This window comes from Cervus elaphus, chromosome 6 (assembly GCF_910594005.1).
Source record: "Cervus elaphus chromosome 6, mCerEla1.1, whole genome shotgun sequence".
Taxonomy (NCBI): Eukaryota; Metazoa; Chordata; class Mammalia; order Artiodactyla; family Cervidae; genus Cervus; species Cervus elaphus.
The window spans coordinates 13,426,411-13,449,978 of record NC_057820.1 but is presented as its reverse complement, the minus strand read 5'-3'; the positions used below and the strand labels follow the sequence as shown (position 1 = coordinate 13,449,978).

The following is a 23,568-nucleotide window of genomic DNA, read 5'->3' as shown; positions in this document are numbered from 1 at the left end:
AGTAATTAGGCTCCAATTAATAAAAATAAATGAAAAAAAATTAAAAAAACATTATTGAAGGCAAGTTCATGAATGTTTGAACTTAGAAGCAAAAAGCTGCTTCCCTGGGCTGGAGTGTTGACCCTGTTAAGTGCTACTGGGTCATTTTGTGGTTTCCAACATGGTTACTGTTGTTTCAAAGTTTCATTGACTAAGGAGAGAAAGGGAAAAGGAACCAGTCAGCACATGCCTGGTATCCTCCGGATTTTCCAGGCAAGAATACTGGAGGGGGTTGCCATTTCCTTTTCCAGGGGATCTTCCCGACCCAGGGATCGAACCCAGGTCTCCCGCACTGCAGCCAGACTCTTTACTGTCTGAGACACCGGGGAAGCCCTCCTATAAAGCAGGTGCGTTTAGAAGCGAAGCAGGAGGTGAAGTCAACACCTCAGGCAAACACTGGCGTGCTGCGGGAAGGGAGGCGCTGCAGGTTTAAAAGCACAGTCAGAGAAGGTCTCAGGGTGAAGGTGGCTTGGGAGAAAGTCCTTAAGCAGGACAAATGAGGCAGGAGCTGAGGAGCTCGAGGCATACGAGGGAGGCGAGAGTGGAGGGGAGACAGGGAGGAGAGGGAGGGAGTCAACTCCTGACATGTGGGGCCGTGCAGGGCAGGGTAAGGTCTCTGGCTTTTACACTGCGTGAAATGAACGGAGAAACGAATTGATGTGACATAGTATCTTTTATCAAGTCTAATGTGCCAGTGATTATGAAATGCACAGTTATTTTAGGTCCCACGCAGAGAGAAAAATCACCGCCAATTAAATTAAGACGCATCTCAGTTTTAGAGATGTTAAAATGTGACTAAATCTGCATCTTAAAAATGAGTGGGAAATATGTTCCCTCTGGAGCAGGGAGGGGTCAAGATGGCTGAATAGGAAGACCTTGAGCCCACCTCCTCCCACGGGCACATCGAAATTACAACTACTCACAGAGCAACTATTGATGAGAATGACCTGAAGAGCAGCAGAAAAAAAATCTACAACCAATGGTATAAAGAAGAATGGGAAGTTCCTGTGTAGCACATGGAGCTCAGCTGTGATGACCTAGAGGGGTGGAATGGGGAGAAGGGTGGGAGGCTCAAAGGCAGGAGATCTATGAACACCTAATGGCTGATTCACATTATCATATAGCAGAAACCAAGACAACACTGTAATGCAGCTATATTCCAACTGAAAAACCATCAGATTAAAAAAAAGAAGAAACCACAATGAGAAGGGTAGAAGGGACAGGGTCAGCGTATAGTCAAGTCCCATAATTAGAGGTGGGGGACCCCCAAACAGGAGGATAATTACTATGGCATTGGTTCTCCCCAAACAGTGAGGTGTCCAAAGCTCCCCAGCCCAGGGGTCCTGCACTAGGAAGATGAACCCTAAGAACATTTGGCTTTGAAGATCTGCAGGGCTTATATGCGGGAGAGCCAAATGACCATGGGAAACAGAGATCCATCCTCAAAGGCTGCACACAAAATCTCACGAGGTCCAGGACCCGGGGAAGAAGCAGTCATTTGAAAGAATCCTGGGTCAGATCCACCTGATGATCTCAGAGAGCCTCCCAGAGAGGCAGGAGGAAACCAGAGCTCCGTCTGGGGAGAGAGGCACTGGCAGCAGCCATTTGGGGGAGCTCTTTCTACCACAAAAGTGGTGGAGAATTTGTCTGCCATGCAGGAGACCCAGGTTCGATCCCTGGGTCGGGAAGATCCCCTGGAGAAGGAAATGACAACTCACTCCAGTATCCTTGCCTGGAGAATCCCCTGGGTGGAGGAGCCCAGTAGGCTACAGTCCATGGGGTCGCAGAGAGTCAGACACGAGTGAGCAACTAGTACTTTCTACCATGAGGGCACATGCTCAGAAGCACTCTTTCTGAATCCCCGCTCTGGCTTATGAGCACAGGGGTCCCGCCTCACCCACCAGCCTGGCAGCACCAATACTGGGGCACCTCAGGTGAAGCAGCTAGGCAGGCAAGGACACGAGCCCACCCACCAGCAGGCCAACTGCCTTAGGGCCTGTAGAGCCCCCAGCTGGCCCAGGACCCAACCCTGCCCATCAACTGGTGGCCTGGTACTAGCCCCAAGACTAGCCTCACTCACCAGTGGTCTTAGTAGTATTTTTTGGATATGTCTCCTCAGGGGGCTTCCCAGGTGGCTCAGTGATAAAGAATCCACCTCCCAACCAGGAGACTTGGGTTCGATCCCTGGGTTGGGAAGATCTCCTGGAGGAGGAAATGGCAACCCACTCTAGTATACTTGCTTGGAAAATTCCATGGACAGAGGAGCCTGGCAGACTATGGTCCATGGGGTCACAAAGAGTCAGACATGACTGAGCACCACCACCCACCCATGTCTCCTCAGGCAAAGGAAACGAAGGCAAAGATGAGCAAATGGGACTAAATGAAACTAAAAAGATTTTGCACACTGAAGGAAACTATCAACAAAATGAAAAGGCTGCCCACTGAATGGGAGATATTTGCAAATGATGCACCCCATAGCAGTAATTATCTTGGGTCCACCTGCACAATCAGGATAATCTCCCCATCTCAAGATTCTTAACTTACTTCCCATCTGCAAAGTCCCTTTGCCATGTCAGCAAGGTAACATTCACAGCTTTTGGGAATTAGGACGAGGACATCCTTGAGGGGACACTAGGCATCTTTCTGCCTAACCCAGCAGACTGGCGAGAAGCCCACACACCTGCATTAGAATGGATCACACTTTGAGGACCACTATTCTACATCCTGTTCCAATTCTGTAACTAACAAAATCCACAATATTTAACAACTTCCCTGAGCAATGGGGCATGAAATCACCAAGACCATTTACCTAGAAAATAGGTGGAAGATGAATTTTATAGTCTGGGTGTGTGTGTGATTTTCCATGAAGGGTTTTGTCGGTCCTTTTCTTCTCATGACTAAATATTCATCTCGACCATAGAAAGTTCATCTCTCATTTTCATCAACAAGGAAATATGGAAAGTGGGAGAGAATATGGGTCTCTAAATATCTTATGGTAATTTAAGGCAATTAAACAATCAATCAGTAAATTAATTTTGACATACACACTTTGAGAAAGCAGTCTTGGGTCATATTTATTTAATCAGTTGATGAGGTCATTAACCTTCCTGTTAGCTTCTTGCATGCAAAACTCCTTTCAAAATACTTCTGCAAAACATAGGAAAATTCACATACAGGCATATGCTCACAAAGTAAGTGAATAAAAAATAAAACCAGAATCTAGGCACTGTCTGATATCTGCTTAAAATAAAAGATTCATAACTAGAGGTTTTTGGGTGAATCACAAGTCTTTGCCTAATAATTTGTCAGAACTGAAATTCTGAATTTTTTTCAATATCAACATTATGAAGTGATTAAATAGATACAGTGCAAAGGTCTTAGTCTGCATTTGCCTGCATTACCTTGCAGCAACCATGTAGGGTATTTTGATCCATATTTTTCACATGAAAGCTGAGATTCAGAGAAATTCAGCAAGTTGTACAAAATCACAGAGTTGTGGGAAATCAGCTAACTGGCTAAAGTCACTCAGCCCATTAATGCCATTGTTGTTGTTTTGTCTCTAAGTCATGTCCAACTCTTTTGTGACCCCATGGACTGTAGCCTGCCAGGCTTCTCTGTCCATGGAATTCTCCAGGCAAGAATACTGGAGCGGGTTGCCATTTCCTTCTCCAGGGGATCTTCCTGACCCAGGGATTGAACCTGCATCTCCTATGTTGGCAAGCAGATTCTTTACCACTGAGGCACCAGGGAAGCCCATTAATGGGATTGCACGCATGTGGGCCAAGTTGCTTCAGTCATGTTTGACTCTCTGAGACCCTATGGACCATAGCCCGCCAGGCTCCTCTGTCTCCAGGCAAGAATACTGGAGTGGGTTGCTATGCCCTTCTCCAAGGAATCTTCCCGACCCAGGGATCAAATCCATTTCTCTGGAACCTCCTGCATTGGCAGCTGGATTCATTACCACTGAGCAACCACGGGAGCCCATTAATGTGGCTGCCCTGCTTCAAATGCAGGCATTCAGCTTCCAAGGGTAGAAGCCTGTCTGCAAACCACAACTGCCTCTAAAAGGCCTGATGGACAGCCAACATCAGAGGCACTTTAGATCCATCTGGTGAAATTTCCAAACCACCAAGGCCCAGGTTTCCCCCTGCTTCTCCAGAGATGGCAAATGATATGGCCTGGGATCCAGGATTTGTATGAATTGGAGGAATTCAGCTTCATGTACATGCCCTGGTGATCCTGTGCTAATTTCCAAAGCTGCATATTATCCCTGGTAATGCAGGGAAGTTTTCTTGAGCATTTGCTATGTCCCAGCTAGTGGGTTTTGAATAAGGAGGTGAAATAAGAAAATCAAGGCTACTGCTCTCTGGGACCTACCAGCCACATATGCAGGAGACTACTACGGGTCAGAGGACAACAGATGAAGCTGACGGCAGAGACTGAAATTAATTAGAAGGAGATCTAATAAACTGGACAGGCAGGTAACGAATTAGAAGGAGATCTAATAAACTGGACAGGCAGGTAACGAGACCTGTGCCCACCCAGAGGGAAAGGCCCTATGTTTGCGTGGTGCTTCCATTGACTTTTTGGTAGTTTGGATAGCTCCCGTTACTTTCTTTGGAAAACTTCTATCACATGCCTACATTGAGGGCTGATTTCTAACTAATGGAACACTCAACTGAAAAAGACATGATGTTTCTCATAACCAGAACCTAGGGGTGGGAGGTCCAGGGCTGGGACAGTCCGCCTCTCTGCCCCACCCTCCTTCATCTCGTCTCTAAGTCAAAGCCAGCAGTCCTCCACTCCTCCCATGCCTGCTCTGGGCAGGAAGAACAGGAAATGCTAAAGAGGAAGATGTTTTCTAGTAACGTGACCTTTGTATTAGCAAACAGAAGCTCCCTGCAGGTATCACACCTTGTCTCATAGGTTAGAACTCTGTCAACGCGGCCACTTCTAGAAACTGGGATATTGAGCACGTTAGTGTTGCAGTCTCTAGCATGTAGGAAAGCAAGAGAGAAAGGAAATGGGGGCGTTTTCATGCGTCACGTTTGGAAATCTGACAGTTTTAATTTTTTAAAAATAAAATTGATGTATATTAGCTACCTATGGCTGTTGTAACAGCACCACAAACTCTGTGGCTTCAAACAACACAAATTTAGTAGCTTATAGTTCTGGAGGTGAATCTGGAATGAAAGGAACAGGACTGTTTTCCTTTGGAGGCTCTGGGTGGGGTTGGAATCTTTTCCTTGCCTTTTCCAGCTCCTCAAGGGCACTCATTCCATGGCTGATGCTCACCTCCCTCCAGCCTCTGCCCAGGACATTACATCTCCTCTGACTCTGACCCTCCTCCTTCCCTCTTAAAAGGACCCTTGTGATTACACTGGTCACTCAGATAATTCAGAATAATCTTCATGTCCCCAAATCCTTCATTTAATTGCATCTGCAAGGTCCCTTTTGCTACGTTAGGTAACATGTTCACAGGTTCTGGTGATTAGGATGTAGGGGCATTATTCTGTCTACCACACATATTATTGTTCAGTTGCTCAGTCATGTCTGACTCTGCGACCCTATGGACTGCAGCATACCAGGCTTCCCCGTCCTTTGCTATCTCCCAGAGTTTGCTCAAACTCATGTCCATTGAGTTGATGATGCCATCCAACCATCTCATGGTCTGTTGCCCTCTTCTCCTCCTGCCCTCAATCTTTCCCAACATCAGGGTCTTTTCCAATGAGTCAGTTCTTTGCATCAGGTGGCCAGTGTATGGTTTTAATGATGAAACAGACTTTCACTGAAAAATAGGAGTCCCCAGAGTGCAGCCCCTCCCACCCCTCCCTCGGTCCACTCCCTTGAAGAACTACCTTCTGCCATTTACTTCTGTTCTAAAGAGCAGGCTCTGGGCGTCATCTCCTGACTTCCCACACTGGGCGAGGAGGGGTCTGCTCTCTTCTCCCCCTCCCATCCCAGCCCACCCTGCCAGCCTTGTGAAAGGCTGGCAACGAGAATCTTGGTAAAGCACTCAGCACAGGCGCTCGGGGATGCTCAGTGAAAGAAATGCCTCATTATCCTTCAAATGTTAGTGGAAAACGCAGACTCTAGACCCAGTTTTACAAAATGCCACACCTGCTTTTCTTGCTCTAGGAGATCCTGGAAGAGTTTCCACTGCTGCCTCCGGAAGCGGTCCGACTTCTCCAGCTGCCGACTCGAGTTCTCCTCGGCCTCCTGCCTCAGGTATTCACACTCTGCCTGGGAGAGGTCGGTCACACCGGGGAGCGTCTGCAGGAACAGGATGTCGGCGAGCTTCTGGAAAGTTTCCATGGTGCTGCGGTACAGCTCCTGAAACCGAGAGCCACAAGACGGAGTTACAAGTTGCGGTCTTGCCCTGCGCAGGGCCAAGGTCCCCCCACAAGACACAGAGGAAATCCAGCGAAGGAAATTGTCCAATCACACACGTGTGTGCACATGCGCACAAACACACACTCGCAAAGTCTTGGGAAATACCGGCTGCCTTCCAGCCCTCTCACCCGCTCCTAGTCAAGCCCCAGATCTGCCACCTTGCCCCAGTGAGCCCTTACTCACTGGCATCTCCTCTAAACCTCCATCCAGATTAGGTTCACAATCCCTCCCTGGTCTCCTGGCCTCCCTCCATCCTCCACACTTAGGTGAGTTATTTGCAGAAGCACAGCTCTTTCATTTCCAGTTCAAATACCTTGGAGGGCTTCTCTTTCCATTGCAATCAGAATTACCTAGCAGGGCTTCAAGGCGGTCCTGACTCATTACTCACCATTCTGCTCCTTCATCCCACCTTCCCCACTCCATTCTCTTCCTAAAAATGTATCTCTTTAATTGTGAAAAATAAAAACCTATAGATAATAATATATTAAACTTTCTGAATCCACCATTCAGTTGTCTTTTATCCCCCTAGATTAAAAACACTAAAACTTGCAGGATAAGTTGGAATCCATTAAGTTCCCTCTATAATTCTTTCCCCCTTCCTCCTAGTCTCCTCAGAATCAGCCATCCCCATGAATTCAGCATCTGTCTCCAATTTAGATGTCTATACTTTCACTATATGTGATGTCCACAAACATGGCCTTTGGTGTGCCTGTTAATTCACATAAATGACATCTCATTGCATGTTTCTTTATACAGATTCTTTGCAAGCCTCTACACTTTGCCCCACTTCCAGGCACTTTCACATCTGAAATGGACTCCTCTTCATCCTGCAAAACCCTTACGAAAAAATCCCTTCTCTGTGAAGCCCTGCCTGGGCCACTCAGACTAACAAGGGCATTTCCGACCCTGGGCTCCTGCAGCTCTTTGGTTAGCCCCACCAGGGCATCAAAACTACAGTTCACCTGTCATTCCTCCTGGACCACAACTGCCTGAGAGTGGCTGCATCATACTCTGTACCTACGTCTCACACCCTCCCAGACCAAGCACCTGGCTGCAGTTTCCAAATGCATCGCACACCAACAGGAGGCAGAATGCCCATTCCCCCTTCTCCATTTAGGAACTCCCCACACGTGCTCCAAACTCTATGTGAGGTCTCCTCTTCTGAGAGGCCTCCTGACCACAGGGCTTTTTGTGGCCACTAGTTGTTTGATTATCTTTTCCATGGACTAGACCATGAGGTTTCTCAAGAACAAAGTCTTATTACTTTAGCATCTATAGCTCCTAGAAGAGCACCTGGCAAATATCAGGTAATAATATTAAAATTGTTATTAATTATGAATTCTGACTGTGTGCCAGAGTGTCATAAACACATTTCTTGCATAATCTCATTCATCCTTCTAATAGTCCTATGTAGATGTTCTATCAGAATTAACAATATTTTATAGATAAGAAAAATAAGACCCAAGAAGAGAAGTAGCTGGACATCTGTAGAGGGTGGATTCTGACTACTGGACTATTGGACTCATGCTCCTAACTTGTGTGGTATGAGGATAATTGTGTTTTTTTTGGAAAAAAAAATTCTTACCATCTCATCTAGTGTACCTAGCTCATACTTGGTGGGCTCAATGAATATAAGTTAAATTTAACTCCATGTTAATTAAACCCAATGACTCATGAGTGCATGCTCAGTTGTGTCTGACTCTTAGTGACCCCGTGGACTGTAGCCCCCAGGCTCCTCTGTTCATGGGATTATCCAGGCAAGAATACTGGCGTGGGTTGCCAGAAGATCTTTCTGACCCAGGGATCGAACCCGAGTCCCCAGCATCCCCTGCACTGGCAGGTGGATTCCTTACCGCCAAGACACCTGGGAAGGCCAAACTGAATGACTTCCATGCTCTAAAAAGCTCATGGTCAAACTGAACTTTGTTTGGAATAAAGTGCCCATAAAGGATCATAAAGGGGCATAAAGGATCTACAGCCTTTTAAAAGACTTAGAGATCCTACTTCTGATAGTGGCCAGCCAGGTAACTTGAACCAGTTTTTACCACTGAGGATGAATGTTTTTAAAAAGCTGGACAAAATGTTTATTAAACCATCATAAAAGTCCCAAAGAGCTAACAAGGTAGTATAGAGTATAGAGTCCAAGGTCTGGGAGAAGACGGCATCAGAGAAGCATGCCCAGCCTTTGGGCTCCATTTATATACAGTATGTAGGTCAATCCAAGGGACATGTCTGCACAGCTGATGGACCCTGGTTAGCCTCCAGTAGTCGAAGGGACAGAAGGTGGAGTTCATGGCTCACCATGAGTTGGGGCCTGGGTAAAACATTCCACACCAAGGATTGGGAACCCAAAACCTGCGATACGGAAACATGAGTGAAATGGAAAGAAATCAGATCTGACAGGTTTAAACACACAGCAACCTGGAGTCTGTTCATGTGGGTGGCCCAGTGTATTTCTAGTTTAGGCATTGAATTAGGGGATTCCAGATCATTAGAGACCCAATCATCTGGCAGAAGCAAAGGGAAAAAAATCTTTGGTAAAGGAGAACATCACTGTGTGCCTGAAAATATTTTTAAAAAATAATGTACAAATCTGAGATAAGGCATACCGTGAAAAATACACAAGTGTACAAGAAGTACACAAGGAGATGAGAATACAAGGAGATAACACAAGGAGACAAGACCATGCCCAAAGATCTACACAAACAACAGACACGTGAACCCACAGGCTGTCTGGAGAGCACAGTACAGACTTTAGGGCTGATGCTCACTATGCTTCTGATTTAAAAGCCACTCTTCAGCCTTAAAGCAAAGACCTGGAGATTACAAAAAGTAATGCTATTTAGTTTTTGTTTTGTTTTTTTTTTTTACAAAAAATTAGAACTTCTAGAATTGAAGAACACTATCCAATAACAGGAACCCAATGCAAAGGTTTCACTGCAGTTTAGATGCAGTTGAAGAGAGAATAAGTACAGGAAGACAGATCAGGAGAAAATCCAGGACAAAGTAAAGAGAGACTAAAGGATGTTAAATATGGAGGAGAAGATGAAGGCTAAAGGATACAGTGAGAAAGTCCCGCATGTTTAACTGGAGTCCCTAAAAGAAGGAAGGCAGAGTTCAGACAGAAGTCATATTTGAAGTGACAGTGGGTGAGAAATCTCTCAAAACTGATGCAACAGATTTACAGATGATGAAGCAGAGGCTTCATCTGTACATGTGAAAGAGAGGTTAAATAAATTGTGTTAGTTCACCCACAGGGCCCCAGTGGCCAGGCTTTACCACACATGATCTAACCATGAGGCTCTTAAATGTTTTTCTAACAATGAATGAATGAGACTATAACTAGCACCTAATAAACACAGAGTCACTTTTGCTGCATTAATAGTAGATAAAACAGTCTTTAGGAAAAAAAAAAAAGTTCCTCTAGAGAGAAAGGGGAGCAGTTCATAATATCAAAAGGTTTAATTCACCAGAAAGATGTAAAGTTTCTAAATTTGTATGCACGTAATGAAAAAAAATGAAGGTGTCAGTCACTCAGCTCTGTCTGGCTCTTTGTGACTCCAAGGACTATAGCCCACTGGGCTCCTCTGTCCATGGAGTTCTCCAGGCAAGAATACTGGAGTTGGTTGCCACTTCCTTCTCCAGGGGATCTTCCCAACCCAGGGATTGAACCCGGGTCTCCCATACTGCAGGCAGATTCTTTACTGTCTGAACCACCAGGCATTATCCAAATCAATACAATTTGCCATATTAATAAAATAAAGCTGAAAAGTATAATGTTAATTATGGGAATAAATGAAGAAAAGAGTATTTCACAAATTGTAATTTCCATGCAGAAGAAACACTCTTAGCAAAATAGGAAATGGAAGGAAGCGTCCTTAATCTGAAAAAATCTATAGCAAACATTTCACCTGAGGGTAGAAACTACAAAGCAATATTAAAAAAATTAATAAGACAAATAAATACAGGGATACACCATGTTTGTAGACTGGAAGATTTGGTATTGTAAAGATGTTCATCGTCACCAACTTGATCCATAAATTCAAAATGCTAATCAAATTGCGGGCTGTATCAGTAACTTTGTAGGATATGGATTGAAGCTGCACATAACTCTTTAATCCAACAATTCTGCTCCTAGGTATATGCACAGGAGAAACAAGTGCATGTGTGTATCAAAGAGCATCCACAAGAAAGTTCTTGTCAAGAGAATGTGTAATAGTCTAAAATAAGAAGCCACACAAATGTCCATCAACAGTAGGATGGATAAACGGTGGTGTATTTATACAGTGAAATACTACAGATCAGTGAGGAAGAATGAATATTGCTACACATGACAATACAGAGAAATCTCACAAGGCACAAAGCTTGTCTCACAATACAAAGTTGAGAGACACAAACCTAACATGCTATACAATCCCATTTCCATAAAAGCAAAGACCTAATTTCCATGTAAGCCAGGATATGGCTCCTGCGAGCAGGGAAGAGATTGGGATAGGGAGGAGGTATGAGAGGGGTTCAGGGGTCCTGGTCAAGATCTCTTTCTTGATCTGGATGGAGGTTACATAGATCTGTTTTTAATCATCATTTGTTAACCTGTAAGTTTACATGTTATCCATTTATTTGTATCTGTTACATTTCACAATAAAAACAGTTTAATAATATGGGAGTGACTTATATCTTCTTCCAGCCCCTGGAAATCCCAATTTTCTGCCAGGCAGGAGACAGACTTTGAACATTGATTCTCCTACCTTGGAATCTATCATCCTGCAGCAGTGGCTGTAGACACTAACACATACCTTTTTCTTTCTGTCATGACTGTCAAACTACAAAAATATGCTGTTTGTAAATTCAAGAACTAAAATCACTGCAGATGGTGACTGCAGCCCTGAAATTAAAAGACGCTTGCTCCTTGGAAGAAAAACTATGACCAACCTAGACAGCAGATTAAAAAGCAGAGACATTACTTTGCCAACAAAGGTCTGTCTAGTCAAAGCTATGGTTTTTCCAGTAGTCATGTATGGATGTGAGAGTTGGACTATAAAGAAGGCTGAGCGCCAAAGAATTGATGCTTTTGAACTGTGGTGTTAGAGAAAACTCTTGAGAGTCCCTTAGATTGCAAGGAGATCTAACCAGTCCATCCTAAAGGAAATCAGTCCTGAATATTCATTGGAAAGACTGATGTTAAAGCTGAAATTCCAATACTCTGGCCACCTGATGCGAAGAACTGACTCATTTGAAAAGACCCTGATGCTGGGCAAGACTGAAGACGGGAGGAGAAGGGGCTGACAGAGGATGTGATGGTTGGATGGCATCACCGACTCAATGGACATGAGTTTGAGTAAGCTCCGGGAGTTGGTGATGGACAGGGAGGCCTGGCGTGCTGCAGTCCATGGGGTCGCAAAGAGTCACACATGACTGAGTGACTGAACTGAACTGAAATTTAAGTAAGGTGAACTTTGTAAAAGCTACATGGTTCATTAGTCAAGGCTCTTTCTAGTGAAACAAAAAGCAAAACAAAACAAAACATGCTGGATCCTGTCTGCTCCCTCGACAGAGACACATCTGCAACGTTGTCACGTGCTCTGACAGGTCACAAAACACAGTGCTCCCACTTTACGCTGAGATGTTACGTTTGGGAGATGCTGATTCATTCTGTGCCTGAACTGGAGTTAATCTGTTCTTCTCTCTCAGCGTGTGTGAGGGGTCGGATCGGGGGGCAGGGGGGACCTTGGTGCCTCAGCCTTTTGCACTTTCCCTCAAACACAGCACAGGGAACCCAAGCTGGGGCGGCAGTTCCCTCGGACTCCTCTGTCACTAGGCTTCCGCCTCTGCCCCCTGACCCAGAGGGGCAGTGCCCTTCCCAGACTTCTTTCAGAGAAAGTTCTGGGGCGGGGCAAAGGCACATATTCTGGAGCCCGTGGAAGGGAGTCTCAATTTCCTGATCTGCAAAAGGGATACGATGCAAAGTCCATCCGTGAAGACAGCACCTGCCTTGAGGACTGATGATCAGGATTACGGACTTCCTAGATGGTGCGGTGGTTAAGAATTTGCCTGCCCATGCAGGAGACACAGGAGACTTGGGTTCGATCCCTGGGTTGGGAAGATCTCCTGGAGGAGGGCATGGCAACCTGCTCTAGTATTCTTGCCTGAAAAAATTCCACGGACCGGGGAGCCTGGCGGGCTTGTCCACGGGGTCACAAAGAGTCAGATGCGACAGAGCAACTGAACATACAGACAATCAGGATTAGATACGACACAGCACAGGGCAAGCGCTTCATAAACACTGGCTCTTAGCATTCCAGAGAGGCTGGGAGGGTTAGTGTGGATCTCAAAAAGGCTGCCTATGGCTATTTTCCTTCCAGGAACTGAGCGTTTTGGAGAAAAGGCAGTTGGGTTCCATTTGTCTGCAGGGTAGGGAGAAGGGAGGTAAGGAAGGGTGCTCTTCCCAGCAGAGGCAGGAGAAAGTCTGGTGGAGCAGTGTGGGTTGAGCTAAGGATTTGGGGAAGCAGAAGAGCAGCAGGGGGTCAGCCCAGCAGGGTGGGGCGTTGGGGGGGTTGCGGACTAGGGCAGACAGGAGCTCAGTGCCTCATACAGGAGGAGTCAAGATCCGGCAGTCTGGACCAGCAAGGCATGAATGCAACCAGGTTCGAAGACATCCTGATCACGGTGGGTGGTGACTGAGTGAATAAAACATCCTTTCAGGATCCCACAGGCATGGCCCGGCTCTCTGCCGAGTTTCGATTCATCACAGGAACCGGAAATGTTCCCCGGCAGGGACGGTACCCTGCGTGTTCTAAGACACACAGTTACCTGCTTCAGAATGGGGTGTGCCCAGGATCCTGGGACAGAACAGTGCAAGGTTACAGGTCAAGACACAGGTCAAGTCGGGTCTCTTAAAAACAGGTGGAATCAAGGGTCAGGAGCCTGGGCACCACCTGCATTGTGCCACTCACCAGCAGCGTGCCCGGGGGTGACTCTTCCTCTCTGGGGCTTCACCCTATCTGCGCCTGGAAGACAGGAGATGCCGGAGACACGTGTGTGGAGGGGCACACTGGGTCCAGATCTTTCTCTTCCCCAGAGCCATGCCCTTTGCCCCAGAGCCTTGACATGTTTTCCCCAGGGGTGTGGGAAGTACCTCCCCCACCCTTTGACTTTGGGTCTGTCATGTGATCTGCATTGGCCAACAAAATGAGGTGGAGGCCAAGTGGGCTAGTTTGGAGGCCAGTCCTCTGCCACTGCAAGGAGAACATCTCCAGGCCAGCCACTGGTCCCAAGAGGAGAGGAGAGACAGGAAAGCATGGACAAGTTGTGTCAGTCATTCCTAGATCAGCCAACTACTGGCAGAAACACAGACCCTGAGGATAAATCACTGTCATTTTTGGCCTCTGGGTTTTGGGGTATCTCATGGCATAGTATTGTGATTCCACACCAGATGGAAGGGGCCCGAAAGGTGAAAGCTCTGGTGTAAAGGTGTCTTATCCTCACAGCATGCATGGGTTCACCCTGCAAATATCTCTTGAGCACCTACTGTGGGCCACAGCCACTGGGTAAATGAGGCTGACGTGGACCCTGACTTTAGGGAGCATAGCCCAGGGTGGGGGCAGGCATCACACAGGAACTCATGGTACACTATGGCAAGTGTGATGGCAGAGAGGCTAGGAGACCTAGGGACAGACCAGGGGATCTAATCGATCTGGAAGGGCTCCCCAAGGAAGTGATGTGTAAGCTGAGACAAGAATGAGAACAAGCCAAACTGGGGGACTGCAGGAAGCAGTATTTAAGCAGCAGAAGAGCATGTGCCAAGGCACTGTGGCAGGCAGGAGAAGGTCACCTTCGGGGAGCTGAGGGATGTCTGAGGTTGGCTGAAGGGCAGGGAGCAATAGACATGACTCCAGACAGGTGGTGAGTGGGGCTTGTCATGTGGGCCTCGTGGGCTAGGTCAGGGGGTCTTATGGCCCAAGCAGGGTGGGACTCGTGGACCAGACCAGGTTGGCTTTTGGGTCTTATGTCAGATGGGTCTTATGAGTCAGGCCATGTGAGCACTACATGGACCAGGCTGGGTGGTCATCACGGGCAGGTTAAGGATGCTGGATTTCATCCTGAGAGCTATGGGTCGCATTCTAGGGTGTTAAGTGGGTTCTTTCATATGGTCAACCTACAAAGAAGGCAGCTAAGAATCCCTAGATCAGAGAGGTGAAGTGATATCACTTCACCAGTGACCAGGCCTCACAGCTGGTACACAGCTGGGTCAGGCCCACAGCCTGACCTGGGTGACTCTTATCTTACCTGTACTTTTGTACTTCTTTGCAGGGAAATGAGCTGACTGTGAAAATTACTAAAAGGAGAGGACAGGTATAACTGAGTACTACATGGTAACCTGAGGGCACGGGCAAGTTTTACTATATTTACTACAAATAAAGAAAACATAAATTAATTACTCTACTTATCGTTGTTGTTCTTGACAACTGTTGATCAGTTGTATCTGACTCTTTGTGACCCCATGAAAGGTAGCCTGCCAGGCTCCTCTGTCCATGGGATTTTCCGGGCAAGAATACTAGACTGGGTTGCCATTTCCTCCTCCAGGGCATCTTCCTGAACCAGGGATCAAATCTGCATCTCTTGTATTGGCAGGAGGATTCTTTATCAGCAAGCCACCTAGGAAGCCCACTTACTCTATTAGCCTTATTGAAACAAAAAAGTCACATTCCTGTGGTGTGCTACCATAAGGCAGATGTGAAAGCACCAGTCTATGTTTTCTCAGACTCATTCCTAGTGACGAGGTATCACACTTTAACCTTGATAAATGACCATGGAATGGCTTCGTCCTCTATAGCGCCCACTGAAATCCTCTCTCCAGGGACAGCACCGATATGGTGCCTACACTTCTGTCAACTTTCTTCTCAAGATCCACTTCCAACAGAACACTGCCCCCAAGCCGTTGTTTTGGTATTTCTCTCAAACCTAATTTCTTGTACTCTTTGAAAACTTACTGTTTCCCATCTGTGGTAGACAAAATAATGGCTCCCCAGGATGTCCATGTTCTAATCCCTGGACACTTTGAAGGATCCACTTTACACAGTCCAAGATTTCACAGATGTGATTAAAGAATTAAAAGGACCCTGAGATGAGATTATCCTGGATTATCTAGGTGAGTCCCACATAGATAATTCCAAGAGTCCTTGTAAACGAAAGAGAAAGAGGCAGGCAGTCAGAGTGAGAGGAGATGCAGGATGGACACAGACCCAGGAGAAGCCCAACTGTGGCTTGGAGATGGAGCAAGGGACCAGGAGCCAAAGAATGCAGGTGCCTCTAGCAGCTGGAAAAGGCAAGGACACGGATTCTCCCCTGGAGTCTGCAGGAGGAACACAGCCCTGCTGACATCTTCATTTCAGCCCAGTGAGACCCATTCTGACCTCGAGAAACATCAGGTGATCACTTCTGTGGTTTTAAGCCACTACATTTGTGGTCGTTTATTCTAGCAGCAAGAACACACCACCTTCAGGGTGGCACTGATTACATGACAGTCACTGATTCATTGATTCGCTCATTCATTTACTCATCAATGTTGACTGATTGCCTGCAATGTGTCATCCCCAGCTGGATTCTGCAGAACATGTCACAGCAAGCTACAGGAACGTGGCTTTTTGTTCTATTTTAATAAGACTAGTAGAGTAATTGGACTTCCCAGGTGGCTCAGTGGTTAAAGAACCCACCTGCCAAGGCAGGAGATGCAGGAGACTCCCAGCAAGGACTGCCCACCCCTTCCCTCACCTTGTCCATCGAATCGCTTCTTCCCATCGAAATGTTAGGGCCCTGGGCCTGTACCCCAGGCTCCCCAACTGTGTGACCTTGAACAGAATTTCAGTGCTGTGCAGGAAAGAGCTGACCTTGCTAACAGAGAGGCCTGGCCTTAGTCCTTGCTTCCTAGGAAGTGACCTCTAAGTTCTTCGAATGTCCTGCTTGATTAGAGGGTCTCTGTTTACCTGGTGACCTTGGGCAGCTTTAGACAATCTATGACCATGATGTGATTTAGGGTGGGGCTCTTGGGCCAGGTGGCATCAGCTCCACCTCCAGAGGGTCTGGGGGTTAAGATGAGCCATGCTGGTGGTCAACCACATCTACATGACTGAGCCCCAGTAAGTACTAGGGATGCTAAGGCTTGGGTGAGCTTCCCTGGTTGGCAATGCTCAGTATGTAATGTCAGACACAAATCTTGGAAGAAGTTAGTGCTGTCCACGACTTCACTGGGACAGGACAACTGGGAGTTTCCTGTATGCAACTCTAGACTCTGCCCGTGTGCCTCTTTTCTTGACTGTCTTTGATCTGTAGCCTAAACTGTGACCACGAGAACAGCTTTCAGTGAGTCCTTCCAGAGCAGGAGTCCCAGCCTCTGGAATCTAATACCTGATGACCCGAGGTGGGGGGGATGTAATAATGACAGAAATAAAACGTACAACAAATGTAATGTGTTTGGATCATCCCTAAAACACTCCCTCCCATCCTCCACACCCCTCCGGAAAATTGTCTTCCACAGAACTTGTCCCTGGTGCCAAAAAAGTTGGGGACTGTTCTGTAGCTGTTGAGAGTCCCTTAGACAGCAAGGAGATCAAACCAGTCAATCTGAAAGGAAGTAAACCCTGAATATTCATTAGAAGGACTGACGCTGAAGCTGAAGCTCCAATACTTTGGCCACCTGATGCCAAGACTTGACTTATCAAAAAGACCCTGATTCTGGGAAAGACTGAAGCTAGGAGGAGAAAGGGGCGACAGAGGATGAGGTGGTTGAACGGAATCATTGACCCAATAGACATGCGTTTGGGCAAACTCTGGGATATACTGAAGGATGGGGAAGCCTGGAGTGCTGCAGTCCATGGGGTTGCAAAGAGTCGGACATGACTGAGCAGTTGGACAACAACAAAAACAAGCACCGTTCTATAGAACTGAACTTGAGGGTGGTCTTGGGCACCTCTGGGTTTGCATTTGATATCAGAAGTGAGCGTGGTCTTGGGGACTACTCACAAACATGTCACGAGTGCCTGTCTTTATTATTTCTGCTTTGTTCGAAGACAAGAGTTTCACTTTTTTGCCTCTCTTCTTTGCCCTAACTTCCTGTGAGAACCAGAAGCTGTGAGAGCTGACCTTGGCAGGGCTGTTATCATCCTACACACCCAGGAGCTCTTCAGGAGACAGCGTAGGGAGGACAGTCAGAAATAAATAAACAAATAAGCAGGTCTCTGGGGCACCCTTAGATGTGACGGTGGCAAACTCAGTGCCTGTCATTATCAGGAAGACTCTGGGCTCATTTCAGGAATCCCTTTAAAAGTCACTGAGATGTGTAATTTACAGGCATTCATCTCAGTCAAACTGAAAATTTACTGTTTGTTTAAGAGGCCAAGGGACACTAGGAAGTTAGAAGAATGCACTTATCTCTGTAGCCTGAGCACCCTTAGGTGGTGATCAAATTTATCTCGCAGCCACCGTGCCTACACTATCTTGATCAGTGTCCAAAGAAAGGGGGGATTATGTCTCTGTGTGACCAGGTCTGGGAAAGAGCCAGCAGACTGCAAGGCAAGTTACCTCGTGAGCCTGATTGGTGCAAACACACCCTTCCAGACGATGAGTGATAACAACCAGGCTCATGATAACAGACTTTTAAGTGCTCATTGTGTGCCACACACATTTCTTTCTATATGCTTTGCACATGTGAACTTACTCAAACTTCTGAATAGCCATAGGAAGAAAATTTATTATCCCCACTTGAAGAGGAGACCCAGATGTTGACCATCAAAATAGACCCCCATCCCATGCCTTCTCACCACCTCCACCAGCGTCATCCAGGCCCAAACCCCCAGCATCTCTTGTCTGGACCTCTGCAGAGCCTCCCCAGGGATCCCTGCTTCCACTTTTGCCCCCTACAGTCCATCCTCCACACAGAAATCAGAGGATCCTTCAGAAACACGAGGCAAATCACTTCCCTACTCAAAACACACCTGAAACTTCCTTTCTTACCCAGAAGTCAATGCAGGGACTTTCCTGATGGTGCTAAGACAGTGAACTTCCAATGCAGGGGGAGTGGGTTTGATCCCTGGTCAGAGAACTAGATTCCACGTGCCGCAACTCATGATCCATGATGCCACAAGAAAGATCGAAGATTCCGCATGCTGTAACTAAGAGCTGGTACAGCCAAATAGATAAATAGATATGTATATAAAAGAAGTCAATGCAAATGTCTTCAGATGGACTGCAGGGCCCTATGAGACGAGGCTCTGACCTCAGTCCATCCCTCTTTCCCCCTCCCCGACGGCTGCCACACTGGCCTCCCTGCTGGAACCTCACACATGCCTCCCAAACTTCACAAAAATGAAGTTTTTTATTTTGGTTCACCGTTGAGGCCCCAGTGCTGAGACCGTGGGTTGCACAAAGCATTGCTTGATCATATTCACTGAACAAATGAACTAACAAGCTCTCAAGCTTACAGCTGGTTGGTGAGGAAGCCACACTCTCACCCTGGATCCAGAGTCATGCTTACCATCCCTGGGCTCAAGGCCTCCTGCTCAACACGCTCAGAGATTGAGCAGAAGGGGAGACGTTAACTGAGCACCAGCCACGGGCAGGCCCTCAGCCCTGCCCCCCCTGCACTCTGCGCTGCCACAAAGGCCAACAGGCTTTCTGTCTCCATCTCCCTGATAAGGAAAAGGGCTCCGAGAGGTTAAGGCTCTCCTCGTTCAAGGTCGCGCATCCAGGAACGTCCTCGCCAGCATTCCAGTCTTCCAATCAGCTTCTTTCCATTACACCAGAGGATTTCAACCTCGTTCTTTTGGAAATACCAGGTAAAGCTGTTCCCAATACTCAAGGCAATGAGTTCCACATTTAAGGGATGTAAACTTAACCAAAGTTATCTGGAACCAGGGGACTTCCCAGATGGTGTAGCGATAAAGAACCTGCCTGCCAATGCAGGAGATATAAGAGATGCAGGTCCAGTCTCTGACTCAGGAATCTCCCCTAGAGGAGGACACGGCAGCCCACTCCAGCATTCTTGCCTGGAGAACCCCACGGACAGAGGAGCCCGGGGGGCTACTGTCCACAGGGTGGCAAAGAGTCGGACATAACTGAAGCCGCTGAGCACACAGGCATGTATGGACCAGAGGGCTCTGTGTGAAATGACTGCTCAGTGATGCTTCTGAGCTGTGGTGTTGGAGAAGACTCTTGAGAGTCCCTTGGACTGCAAGGAGATCCAACCAGTCCATCCTAAAGGAGATCAGTCCTGGGTGTTCATTGGAAGGACTGGTGTTGAAGCTCAAGCTCCAACTCTTTGGCCACCTGATGCAAAGAGCTGACTCAGTTGAAAAGACCCTGATGCTGGGAAAGATTGAAGGTGGGAGGAGAAGGGGACGACAGAGGATGAGATGGTTGGATGGCATCACAGACTCAAAGGACATGAGTTTGAATAAACTCCGGGAGCTGGTGATAGACAGGGAGGCCTGGTGTGCTGCAGTCCATGGGGTCGAAAAGAGTCAGACACAGCTGAGCGACTGAACTGAACTGATATGAAATGACAACATGAATAATAGGAAACAGCTCTGCACTGACTCTGGGGGAGAAGCTGGCACAGGCCTCTGGCCATTTCTTTCAAAAGCACCTGCACAGAGGCACAGAACTGCCAACACCCCTTCACCTTGCCCCTAATCCCTCCTAACACAGGGCATTTCTAAGTGCCTCCTCCCGAGATGCAACTCCAGCAGGGACTGCCCCTCGCTCACACCCGCCAGCCTCTCCTCTTATTAGAAACAAGGGTGTCTTTACCTCTTTGACCAGACTTTAACGGGCCAACAGCCAGACCAGACACAGTAAAGCCAAATGTACAGCATCCTAGGGATATTGCTGGGGGGTGAGGCTGTGGTCACATGAGCATCGTCAACAGGTCTTTATTAATAGACAATGCTCTACTCATGGCCACCCGCTGAGACCGGCCAGGCACTGGTATGTGTATCTCCTCCTCATAGCAGTAACCGGGTGCTTTCTCCTGGCTTTGAGGAGGAGGAAAGCAGCACTCAGTCGACCAAGACTTTAGATTCTAATCCCAGCTCAAGGGAGGAAGTGACAGATGGGACACTAACTCCTTCCTGACGAGAGTGCAGATGGGCACAGGGGTCCTGGACATCATCAGTGGCAAGTGCCCCTGAGTCGAAGCCCATCGGACTCTCACCCCTTCCTCACCAAAGCAGTGGTCCTCAAACTCTGCTGTGCATCCGGATGTGATTAACATGCAGGAAACTGAGACATAAGCGAGATAACCTGCTTCGAACTACACAGCTGGTCAGTGGCTGGGATGGGACTGGACCCTAGGCCAGTCTGGGTTCAGAAACTTGTCTTCACTGCTGTAGTCACAGCCCATGCTCACCAGCACGGGTCATGGGGAGCACAAGAGCACTGAAGTTGGAGAGACTTACTTTAAATCCCATCTCACTGCAGCAGGTTGGCTGTGGGACCTGAGCAGGATGGTTGAGCCAGCTCAGAGAGGTTTTGTAACCAGCCCATGGTCACACAGCATGTGAGGACCCAGAGGGGACTAGAACGCAGTATCCTCACTCCCAGCCCAGGGACTTGAGTCCTGACTCCCTTGGGGATGGTGTTGTTCCTTTCTTGCCTGGGAGTCTTGGGCTTTGACAAATTGAATCCCACCTGGCTTTTTTCTCAAGAAAACCCTTCCTGGCTCCTCATCTGTGAAGTCAGGAAAATGCAGTTTCTGTCTCACAAGAGTTTCATGAGGATGAAATGATGAAATACTCAGGAAGCACTTAGGACAGGGGCTGGGTCTGAGCAAAACTGGCTCCGGCATCAGTGTCCTGGGGTTGCTGAAACAAGGTACCCAGACGACAGAAGTCTATTCTCTCACAGATATGGAGGCCAGAAGTCAGAAATCAAGGTATCAGCTTCTTCCGGAGGCTCTAGGGGGACCCTTCCTGCCCCTTCCAGCTTCTGGAGGTGCCAGGTGTTCCTTGGCTTGTGGCTGCATCACCCCAGTCTTGGTCTCGTCTTCACACGGCTGCCTCCCTGTGTGTCTGCGTCCTCACGATGACCATCGCGTAAGGACACCAGTCATCAGATTTAAGGCCCATGCTAACCAAGAATGATCTCTTCTCCACTAATCACAACTGCAAAGCCCCCCTGCTTCCACATTAGTTCACATTCTGAGGTTCCCAGTGGACATGAAATGTGAGGTTCACCATTACGGATGGAATTACATCCCTCCAAAATTCATATACTAAAGTCCTAACCCCCACTCTGACTATATTTGGAGATACAGCCTTGGAAGAGATAGTGAAAGTAAAAGTGAGGTCACAGGGTGAGGTCCAAATCTGATGGGACTGGGGTCCTTGTAAGAGGAGGAGACACCTGAACTTTCTCTGCCACGTGACGGCACGGTGGGAAGGTGGCCGTCTCCAAGCTGGGAAGAGAGGGCTCATTGGAACCCAACCCTGATGACATCTTGATCTTGGACTTCTAGCCTCTAGAACAAGGAGAAAATAAATGTCTGTATTTAAGGTCCAGGCTGGGCGCTTTGCTATGGCGGCCTCTGCAAACTCATACAGATGCCCCTGAACCCCGCATTGCTGCCGTCATGATGGGCGTTGTGCTCCTTTCCCATTCTCGTGTTCTGCCTGGGCTGCCTGCTGACTCCCGGTCCACTAGGAGCCTGTCTCCCACTTCAAAGCCTGTCTCAGGCATCACCTTCTGTGGATGGCCATCTTTGAACTCACCTTCACCCCCCCATCCCTGGCGTCTCTCACCCCTCCTCTCTGCATCCATTGGCAGAGATGCTGTAAGGGCAGTGAACTTGGACTGGGCAAATCCCAGGTGCCAACCCCTGTCTGGTCTCATGCACATTCAGTGCCCACAACAGCACCATGAAGAAGGGCATCACTGGCCCCATTTCACAGATAGGGAGACTGAGTCCTAGAGAGGCCAAGTAATGTTCTGGAGGTTGCACCGTGAGGAGGGAGGAGAACCAGGACGCAGGCTCAGGCCCCCTGAATCCAGGTGGACCTTCTCTGGGGCACTCCCCACCAACGCGGCACACGTCACCTTCCTTCCTGACTGGGGCCACATTTCCACCTTCCCAGCAGCTCTGGGTCCTGCCTGGGGCAGGTTCTCTGTCTGTCTCAGTCATCATCGTATCCCAGAGACCCTCTGACTCTGGAGGGCTTGGGTGCTCTCTCCTGTTTTCTCAGAGCCAGCCCTCGTCTCAGGCTAAACGAGGTTGCCCAGGGAGAAAGAGGTGGCGCTGGCACTTGAACCCAGGCCTCTATTTCAAGCCTAACCCTCCTTCCTCATCACCGCTCCACACTCACAACACCCATCGACGCCAGGCTACTCTCAACATGGGTGAGCTGACTTTCAAAGACCCTTGCCTCCTGGAACATGTGGAGGTGAGGGTCCCAAAGATCTCAGAAATGGAAGGGGCCTCGGATGTGACCTGGACCAACAACTGCCCTCCCTGGTTTCTGCCCAGTGGGTCTCGGGGTCCCTGGCCCCCGAGGCTGTGAGGTTCTCACGCATGCCCGGATTCTGAGGTTTCTCTGCCAGTCCCGCCTGGAGGCCACGTACCTGGCAGAGTGCAGCCACGGCTTGGGCAGCCCTGACATCCTCCTCTTCTTCCAGGTCACCCTGCGTCAGCCTCTGCGTCTCCAGGATGTCGTGAAATGCCTGTGAGTAAAACAGAGGCTGAATCTGCAGAGAGATGCAGATTTGTTTCCCCTGAACAACCTCCCCAACTGACCCTGCCTCGCACGTCGGAAGGATGGTCACCCATGATTTATACCCAAGGAAACCGCAGCACAGAAATGTCACATGATTTTCATGGCTTGTGAAATGTGGCTGAGGCTGGGACCAGTGAATCCCATCTCCAGGAAAATAAGAAACTTTTGAATGCTTTTGTCCATCTATCCAACAGGAGAAGACGCCAGCCTCCCCCAACCATCTCCCTGCCCTGTCACAAGCTCCCCAGACATCATTTTCTGATTTCAGCTCCTGGGGATCACCACCCAGGTCTTGGGAGGCCCATCCAGCAAAGCCTGAGCATTATCAGGGTGGTCAGTGGCCAGTTGAGCCCCTCTGACCATGCGGCTGGCCCAG

The 23,568-nt window shown here is 48.1% G+C and overlaps 1 protein-coding gene across 7 annotated transcripts in view; it reads right to left on the bottom strand.

Moving 5' to 3' along the window:
• The window catches only part of EVC (EvC ciliary complex subunit 1), an 89,053-nt gene that overhangs the window by 25,050 nt on the left and 40,435 nt on the right, over positions 1–23,568 (bottom strand). For all 7 annotated transcript variants that reach the window (XR_006341739.1, XM_043906215.1, XM_043906210.1 and 4 more), the window contains 2 exons: positions 23,041–23,139; positions 6,160–6,372 (listed from right to left, as the gene is read on the bottom strand). Coding sequence is in view for 6 of the 7 variants with exons in the window: in XM_043906215.1 (XP_043762150.1) it covers positions 6,160–6,372; positions 23,041–23,139 (312 nt within the window). In the remaining variant the exon portion in view is untranslated. The remainder of the gene's footprint in view (positions 1–6,159; positions 6,373–23,040; positions 23,140–23,568) is intronic.